General features: G+C 47.5%; 1 protein-coding gene across 7 annotated transcripts in view; it reads right to left on the reverse strand.

The window, feature by feature from the left end:
* The window catches only part of LOC115589702 (protein Dok-7), a 34222-nt gene extending 25034 nt beyond the window's left edge, over window positions 1-9188 (reverse strand). For 6 of the 7 annotated variants that reach the window (XM_030430789.1, XM_030430786.1, XM_030430785.1 and 3 more), the window contains exons 1-4: window positions 8908-9188; window positions 8763-8808; window positions 7162-7392; window positions 4116-4316 (exon numbers count right to left, since the gene is read on the reverse strand). In XM_030430789.1, coding sequence (XP_030286649.1) covers window positions 4116-4316; window positions 7162-7392; window positions 8763-8808; window positions 8908-8961 — 532 coding nt within the window. In that variant the 5' untranslated portion in view covers window positions 8962-9188. Of the gene's footprint in view, window positions 1-4115; window positions 4317-7161; window positions 7393-7644; window positions 7989-8762; window positions 8809-8907 lie in introns of those variants that run through there. The other variant, XM_030430787.1, reaches the window with a different exon arrangement.
* Between the last annotated feature and the right edge of the window lie 842 nt (window positions 9189-10030).

The following is a 10030-nucleotide window of genomic DNA, read 5'->3' on the forward strand; positions in this document are numbered from 1 at the left end:
AGACCACCCACGACCAGGAAGACCTCAATAACATTCCCAGCACCTCCCCGGCTGTGATCGGGGTCAAAGGTCAGCAGTGAGGATGTATGGCCTGCTTCTCGTGGTCGTGATATGGATCTGATTAGGAATTACTATCTCCTCTGGCGCTGAAACGACTCAGGTCAGACTCTGAGGATTAATTCCCTCTCGTGTCGTGCTTTAGACAGCAGAGGACTGAACATCAGGTGCACGGCCAAGAAAAACACACCACGCCAAACAAAGAACAGGTGGTGCGGCCCCGTTCAGTTTACAACCCGACACGGATTCTGTGTAGCACCAGCGGCTCCTTCTGCTCTCTCCTCTAAAGAGTGATAAAACACAGCATCCACATGAAGCAACACAGCTTATTAAGCCATAGTCAGAACGTGGGAAGTGTGGAATAACTTGAAGTTTCTCTCAGAGCACCGGCCGGACTTTTGTTCTCACGGCAGCGGTGTCATCGCTCCACTAACATTTACAAGTAAGACAAACACAAAGACGTGTCGGCCTCCTTCAGAGGTACAAATATTCACCGTCTCCAACATATGAAACAGCCAAACAGGCGAGACACAGGCCATGTGATAACACCCTGAGTCACATTTCATCAGCACTGCATAATTTGTTGGTTTGACAGGTGTTAGAAAAACCTCCTTAAAGCTGCGATGAACCGCAGAGCTGAGTGATCTCTACGGAAAAGACACTTCACTGCAACATGCTCACGTTCCACTCAAAGTACTCAAACTTGCCCTTTGTTTTGATCTCAACCAGTGGCGTGCACAGACTTATTGAAGGGCAGGGGCGAAAAGAAGGGCACTTTAACGCCAGTTTGGCTCCCAAGAGGGCACTTTAGCGCATGTTTTGGCTCCCAAGAGGGCACTTTAGCACGCGTTTTGGCTCCCAAGAGGGCACTTTAGCGCATGTTTTGGCTCCCAAGAGGGCACTTTAGCACACGTTTTGGCTCCCGAGAGGGCAGTTTATCATGTTTTAACCAGCCAAGGGGGCAGTTTAGTGTGTTTTGCCAACCAAGAGGGCACTTTGGCACGCTTTTTTGGCTCCTAAGAAGGCACTTTAGGGCACGTTTGGCTCCCAGGAGGGCACTTTGGCACACGTTTTGGCTCCCAGGAGGGCACTTTAGCACGCATTTTGGCTCCCAGGAGGGCACTTTAGCACGCGTTTTGGCTCCCAGGAGGGCACTTTAGCACGCGTTTTTCAACAATTGCCCCCCCCTTGTGCACATCACTGATCTCAACTACACCTGTAAGGTTTCAGGACTCCATCTTTCTCGGTTGTGATGCCATCGCCGGGACAAAATCTGTCCGCAGACATAAACACAAACGTCTTAATGCCACAAACCACATCAGTTCTCTCATACGCTCCTGTCTCTTTAAGTCCATCCCCCTCCCAGATACCTCGCCTGCTCTCATTGGTCAGCTCACACTGGTCAGCTCACACATGCCTGAGCCGGCACCGCTCACCGTGTCTGCTCCGGTTAGCTTCACTTCTCCTGTGAATACAGGCATTAATGACACAGTGACGTAGTGACGCAGGAAGTGACAGAATTAGAGGCGGGGCTTCTGACGAGGCGTTAAGGGGCAGTGTTTTCTGTGGGGGAGATGAGCTCCCGTTGGTGTGGATGAAGAAAATGATGAAAATAAAAGGTCTCCTTTATTTGCTAATCTACTTTTTAGTAATGGTTCATTTGAGCTGATTCTGTTTGTGATGTCTGAGTGATCTGACTGCTGTAACACTGTAATTTCCCATCGGGATAAACAAAGCACTGATTCACCTGGTTTGTGACACACAGCACATGTAGTGACTGTTAAACACTCTTCTTCTCTGTCACACTTTGGCCACACAGACTAACCCACAAACCTCGAGGATAAACGATTAAGCAGGACGTGAAACAAAAAGGTCGGACGAATGCAGCTCGCAGTTCTACAGCTGCTCCAGCCAGGAGTGCGAGGACCAACACCGTCACACCACGTCTCCCTGTGCCGCGGATAAACTGTGCCGGGAGATTACATGTCACAGGAATGCTCGCCCTTCAACACACAAACAAACAAACACTCCTTCTTCACCGCACACCCTTCCTTTTCCTCGCTCTTTTCTTTGTACGTTTACGTGCAGCTCGCGTCTGCCTGCGAGATCCACGGCTGAGGATTTAATGGAGCTAAATAAATCGTACGTCACATTCACAAGGTGTCGCGTTTCCAGCGAGGTCGCCGCGTGTCCACGACGCTCTCGTGTGTCCGTCCCCTCCAGGTGTCGACACGCACCCGTCTCCGCTGCAACGGTCTCATGTCTGTGTGAAGACATAGACTGTGGTGTAGCTTATCAAAGGGACACACACAGCTGAGGACTGAGAAGACGGAGCTCTGGGAGAACAACTTGTCTGGAGTGACGCATCGAGTTGAGTTTTAGGCCCAGCAGGGGGGATCCTGCACACATGGAATAATCTCCCTCCAGCAGGGTTCCTGTTGTTATGAAGCAGCTGTTTTTTGTTGTTTCTCTTTTAAAAACAAGAAGAAAAACAGTTTGCAGCCATTAACATCATACGTTCACCATTACTCATCTGGATGAATCAAAATTACCAAACAACAGCCAGCCATTTCAGCTGTGTTACTAATATTTGGATTTGATTGCACCCAGACGCATTGCACATAACCACTGCACCCACGTGTGACTGTTAAACATCCGACTCCAACACCTCAGAAAAGCAGGGATTTGCTCGGATACGCTGTTGGGCAACAAGGCTCCGCCCATCTGGTGTTGGATGGGGTCGAGTTCTCGACACCAACCTCTGCAGCCAAATGTCTTTGAGGACCTGGTGTGTGCACAGCCAGTGTTACTGTCATGTTGATACACGCATTTATATTAAAATAGATATTTTACTCCTCTGCAAAATACATTTCCTGGTAACCCGGCCCACTCTATCCAATCAGCACTGAGGACTCCTAAAGAGGCGGTCCTGTCTGCTCGGCGAACGCACAAAACAAGTGCACAGTGAATCATGAGTTCTGAACACAACCACTGATTATGATTATGATGATGTAGGAACAACACCCACTCTGCAATATCAGACGCACCATGTGGACACACAAACCAGAACCTGGTTGGGAATCACTGGTCGAACACGGCGAGAGGGCCCTTCTGCATTTACCTGGACAGATCGAGGAGCAGCTCGGCTAATTCATAAAAACTAAAAAAACGAGGATCTGCTGAAGTTATTTAAGAGAGAAGGCCAGCAAAGGATCACAAACTGGTGGAACTTAAAGTGGTTTTTACGGAGCAGGATCCCTGTTGACCTGCTGCACCTTCACACCAGGTTGCTGGGATCAGGAGTGAATGAGATCTAGTCAGCGAGCAGAGAGATCAAACACTGGGATTGCTTTAAGTAGTCACAGTAGTCAGCGGTGTGGACGGAAACTTGATTAAAAAGACCAAACTCTAAACACCACGAGTATGAAGCCTAACTGCAGGCTGCAGCATTAAGACCATCTTTAAATTGGAGCTCTTTGAGACGGTGGAAGCAGCCCCCCGGATGAAAACGGCACAAAGAGAAGCAGGAAGCGGCTGTGAGCGCTTCACATAATGTCACTGTGCTGGGTCAGAGCCGCTCTGTTACAGGCTCCGTTAATCTAAGGCTACAAATGAATCATGTTGAGTCACAGCCGGTGATTATATGGTCTGTTTGAGGGAGACATAAGGAAAACACGGCTCGGATGGTGATTTAATGAGCTATTAGCCTCTAATGATGCACCCCAATTTTACACAAGAGTCATTATTGTCACGAGATGGTGAATACAGTGTTTAATGTTCTCAGAGTCTTTTCTCAAAACTCCTTCTTTATTCTCTCGGCTACTCGCTGATATTTGTGGCATTATCTCCAGACGACATTAACAAGATGTGCAGCGCTCATACATACTCGCGACTGTTCCTAAAAACAAATATCTTCTTCAAGCCTCCCGCCAGATTATCTTCACGCCTTGAGCAAACATCTGCCGACAGAACATTAGTTCGAGGAGCCACATAACAGCAAAACTGGACAGTTCATCTAAAAACGCACCCATATGTAGGATAAAAAACATCAAACTTACAGTAACCACATCTCGTTCCTCCCTCGAACACAAACCCGTGGGGCACAGGTCCATATCTGCGCAGGTCCGGAAGGTTCCAGTGGCCGATGATAACCGGAGGGACGTCCCGGGCCAGAGCCAGCAAGCTGTTGCACAGGTGAAGAGTTGCGGGTCCGCTCTCTAACTTGGTCCCTGGTAAGACTCCGACACTGAACCTGTGAACTGAGGAAACAGACGGAAACTTTTAACTTCAAGCGTAATCCAACAAGGCTCGGACACGGAGGGCGTCGTTCTGGATGTGGTTCTCCTGCACCGTCCTACTGGGCCACTACAAGCCCGCCTGAGCAGCGCAACAAAAGCTGCCGTTTCCCTTTGTTTCCTGGGGATCATCCCTATGTTCCCCAGGTCCTATGTTCCCCGCTTTGTATGGAACCGGGGAACATAGGACCCTTTTTTTAAAAGAGGGTCCTATGATCCCCACTGTTCACCCAAAGGGTCCTTAGGGTAGGGTTAGGGTTGAACAAACCGGGGAACATAGGTATGCTCCCGTTTCCTGTCTTTATGCTAAGCTAAGCTAACTGACTGCCTGTGGGAGCTTTGTACTTGCAGCACAGGCATGTGTGAGCGTCATTATATAACAACGGACTGTTTCAGGTTCAGAGGAGGAATGAACCATCCTGCGCGCTTCACAATCAAGATTCAAGCGGCTCGACGGTAAACACACCGTCTAGACTTCATCACGGAGCAGCAGAGAGTCCTGGTTAGAGCAGCATCAGTTGGGCTTCACTGGGGGACGGAACACACGGCGTCCTCGCACAATGATTACTTCAGAGAGGATTTGATTTCATTCAGCGGTGAAAGGAGAAACAGCTGCACACGGAATGAAGTCGGCAGGCTGAGCTGTGAATGGGCTCAGATCCGAGGCCCAGTGCAATCAGTCAAAGCCCGTCACAAAACATCTGTGGAATTGAGTCCGTGCACCGCCGCTAATTAGAAACCGAGAGGGAAGCTGGCTGTGTGAGGAGTCGACGTGCGTCTCGAGCTGCGAGCTCGGAACAAACTTCTCCAGGTGAGACTGATGGAGGCGAGGATGAGGAAATGTGGGCCGCCTGCGTCACGTCGTCACTCATACGGCGTCACGCACAACAACAACAGCTCCGGCCACGGTGGCCCTCAGCCCGGCAGGCTTGGACACACACACACACACAGACACAACACACACTTTTATTCAACTCCCTTAAAAGCCATCAACCTAATGCACACGAGCGAGCACACATGTAAATGTTCCAGATTGGAGGGAGCGACTGATGTAATGCGTCTGTAGCAGCACGTCCTCTTCCACGCGATAATAAGAGTGTCGTTACTGACCCGAGGCCCCGCTGAACAGTCCCGTGCTATTAATAGCTCCTCTTTGTTTATCACTTACATAACTTATATAACAGATCCACACAGCACGCTGTATACATGTCAGACGAGTGTCGACACCGGGCTATAAATTAACATCTAATCCTGTGGCGCTAGAGATTTACAGGGCATGGAAACATGAGCAAAAATGAGTAGCGCCGTAATAATTCTCATCGCGGCAAACTGAGGGGAAAGTTTAAAAATGATCCCCGACAATCAAAAAAAAAGAAGTTTGCAAGATGTGATCCGGCAAAAGAGCCGCATCAGTGCTGCTCCTGTGCGCGGGCTCACTGCTCCAGCACGCCCGATTTCAAATGAATGGATCGTTATCAGAGCACGAGAAAGAGTCCCGTCACTCCGTTCGGTGCATCAGTGGTGTCATTTCTTTACATATCAGACCAACAGAAGTAGGAATGTGTTGAAAACTCCACATGTTGATGAAGCGCGTCTGCTCTGCGCCGTCATTAAAACTGTTTTCATCCCTTGTAATAAAGCTTCTGATGTTTTAAATATGGACCAAAGAGATTTTTTTTTTTTTTTACATTTCGTATTTTAATTAGCGAGGCCTAAAAGAAGAAAAACAGCATTTTAGAAAATCCTCCCATGACCTCAATAAAAACAACCCAGTGCATCTTTCTGATGATTACTCAAGAAAGTGACTTTTGATCAGCCTGTGAATCTTTAACAACGCGTCGGGCTGCGCAGCCTTTTTAATCTGGCTGCAGGAGCTCATGAGCTAGATGTGATCAAACATTTTTAATTTAAAAGATGCACTTTGGAGTTTTTTAAGTGAAATGCAAATAATACAAACTCAGAAATGTTTATTTGATGTACATATTTCCATCATAAAGAGGAATGTGGGAGCGCCGGTTCACACACACACACACACAGTAATCCACAGAAATTATGTTTGTAGGCTCATATTTGTTCAAAGGCAACTGTGAAAAAAAAAAAAAAGCGCAGGCGACACAAATTTGAATCAGACCTGCTGAATATCAGACGCACTCTGCAGCCCCCGGTCACCACGTCGCCATGTTTTTCTCGTACTCTTAAATATTTCTCAGCGGCGCTCTCGTCGCCCTCGTCCTGATTCAGGGGTGAATTATTCATGCCTTTTGTTTTTTAATCACAGCTGGACGTCTGGACCGTGCGCTTCACTTTACCAGGAGCTGCTGCGGCTTTTACACATTGCTTTTTTTTTATCCGCTTCGATCTTTCGTTCTCACTGCGGGTGAAACGGAGGAACTGAACTCCAGATTATGCCGATCGCATGTAAGGCTCTCGGTCATCAGGCCTCTGGATACATTCCCGGCCTGCTGACCCGTTCTCTCCTCACTGACTGCTCCACAATGAAACATTCAATATAAGGCCAACAGCTTCTTCAAACTGGTGCATTGTGAATGTTGAATAATGTTTAGTGTGTTGAAGGCCGTCTGTCTGTCTTACCGCTTGCTTGTTTACTCATAAGTTTGGCAAATTGCGTGGCACTTATTTTTGACAGCGGTGTATTTTGAAACCTTCCAGCGTGATGGATGAACTAATCTGGTTGCTGAGAATTGATTTAACTACAGCGGAGGGAGGTCAGATGCGATATCATTCGGGAAGATTTATAGCGTTTCAAATTTCTCGGAAAGTTCTGAGCAGAGAGTTCGGGTCTCCTCACCTTCTCCGAGGCTGTACCGCAGGCGGGCGTCCCACGCCTGCAGGGTGTCCTTGCTGTCGAAGCCCAGGAGGGTGGCCTGGTTCAGGCAGAGGATGGCCAGGGTGAACGCCACGCCCTCATACCACTGTCCTACCTCCAGACCACAGATCTCCTCCAAGGTGACACTGGCCCTCTCCTTGCTGCCCTGAGCTTTGTCGGACTTGTCTTTGAAAACCAGCAGCACGAGGCAGTCTGGAGGAACCAAACAGTCGGTATGAGACACAACAAGAGGATTTAAAAACATTTTGTTTCATATAAAGATCCACTTTTAATTACACTGTTGGACGCTAATCAGATGAATTCTGACATACAGTAGCTGTTGTGATGTCCTCTAGTCTCTGGCACCTTCAAACAATCAGTGTCAACTGACAAAACAAGAGAGTGTGAGTGTGTGTGTGTGTATATGTGTGTGTTTGTGTGTGTGTGCGTCTCCTTCACACACACCTCTTAACCCACATAACTGAGGCATGAGCACAGACAGCTGTGATAACACTGACACTGAAGATCTGAGGAGGAGCAGCACTCAGCCCCGGTCCAACCTGTGGAGCATGTTAAGCCGTCCAGCACCAGATGTCCAAAAGAAAATGTTTCTGTGTAACGCAATACAGTCACTTCATCGCCCTGAATCCCACGATCTTATTTATAAAATACAGAGAATGCCAGAGGTAATTGATGAATCTGAGAGTTTAGACAACCCCACGCTGCTCCTCGATAAATGTGACCGAACAACACGTAGAGCACAGTCATCTAAAAATACAGCCGGGCTCAGACTGTCAGTCTTCAGCACATTCAACCCTGAGGATGGCTACAAAGAAGGCTCAAAAAGGTTCTGAGCTTGTGAAATCACGCTCTGAAACACTTTCGCACTCTGTGTTTGGACCACCTGAGGAAACACTGGAGAATTTCAAAATAAAATCTGTGTAACCTGTCATCAGAGTGCAGACAACAGTCACATGTATGAACTTTAACTTTTAACTTTTACAGCCGAATTAAGGGCAAACATTCGCACTCCACATGGACTTTTTAAAAAATGAACTTGCACTTTTTGTTTTGAGTCTGTAGACAGTCTACACAGAAACTGTCGTTTTTTCGCAGAGGCTTTGTGTAACGTCGCTGTTTTGTTCAAATTCATCTCTTTTTTTTTTGCAAATACAAACATTTGTCGTGTTCCATCAGATTCACACACTACTTAAATCTCACATCAACGGGTTGTTAAAGAATGAACTAAAACACCAGGCTCCAAAACTTTCTCAAGTCTTTCTGACCCTTACGAGAACCCGTAGACGAGGCCCGCGAACTGAATAAATACCCCTTTATGTATTAATATTAAGAAACGAGGCTGTTTTAAACCCAGAAGGTCGAAGCAGGTTGAAAACACGGCTGGTATCACCTGCTGTGTTCCGCTGGCTCACCGTTCCTTCACTGTGGCGCAGCCAACATGCGCATTTATGGATTTTTAGTGTTTTAACGCGCGGCGCCAAAGTTCCACACGTTAGTCGAGACGAACCAGTGCTGTGTGACGTGCGTGAACACGACCAGAACCAGTCTGGGTGTGTGTTTACCTGCTACAGGGGACGGCTTGCGGAGGACGAGCCACCTAGTTTTCCACTGTGGAGGAAAACAGAAGTAGAGACAAAGTTGTTTTTTTTAAGCAGCTGAGCTTCATGAAGCCATATCCGTCACCAAATGTAGTCAAAAGCTAAACACCTTTTTTCCATCTCGGAGTCTGGCATATCCCTCCACGACAACAGAATCCGTCATCTTCAGTCATGGTTCCTGACAGCTGCACGGTCGCTGCCTGAATGAGGGTCACTTTCAAAATAGCTGCTCTGTGCTGCTGCTGCTGCCGCTGCCGGGGAGCAGACTCCCCCCAGCAAGGCACATGGGGCATGGCATGACCACTGTGTGCCTGTTCCTCTGTCTGTCTGTTCCTCTGCCTGTCTGTGTGTCAGTCTGCACCGCCATGCTGCTGCCGCCACCTGGACTTGTTTACACCACCTGCTGCTGCCGCTGCGGGCAGAACCACTGTCAGAACTCCCTCCACATGACTCTCATGCCACAAATACCACGTTTCATTTGTGGGCCTGAAGATTAAAGGTGCAATGTGTAAGAATTGGCCACCTTACAAATTCCTATTATACCACCAAAGTAACCACTAGCTGCTGCCAGCTGTAGCTGTCGTTAGCGCAGTTAGCCGTGCAGCTAAGGAAAGGTGTTTATACCGCTCGCACAGGACATGCTAACTTTTATTAGCAACATAACATCAAAACTGTTATTTAAGATACTAATTGTTCATTTTCAAATGTTTTCAACTGTGAGTGTCTCATATTGCACCTTTAATAAATACACATGCAGATGCACCTTAAAATCAAAGCTGCGTGTAACCTTAAATGACCTCCAGTGATGTAACTCAGTGGCTGAGTTGCATTGTGGGTACTGTAGGCACCAGGTTTTGGAAAGGAAGAAGAAAAAGGTGATATCTCTGGATCTGCTGAATCGGTGTTGATCATTTGTTTTTAAACTGTCCATAATGAGTCACAGTGTTATAGGAGTGCAATGCTAGAGCAGTGGACTGCTGGTCAAAAACCTGGTGGCTACATCACCCATAATGCAACATAACCAATGAGAAATTGAGGCAATTAACAGATTATATGCAGATTCCTCTGGAGCCACTAAGGGCTTTATCTTAAAAACACCATGGATGAAATTTGAACTACTGAGCTCACGCATGAGCAGATCCGTCACCACGACAACTGACCAAACTCCATACAGGTGAAAGCTTCGGAAAATGGTGATAGTCCAAAACACAGCTGGTTCACTGAAGACGCTC

Source organism: Sparus aurata, chromosome 10 (genome assembly GCF_900880675.1).
Source record: "Sparus aurata chromosome 10, fSpaAur1.1, whole genome shotgun sequence".
In the NCBI taxonomy this organism is placed as follows: domain Eukaryota; kingdom Metazoa; phylum Chordata; class Actinopteri; order Spariformes; family Sparidae; genus Sparus; species Sparus aurata.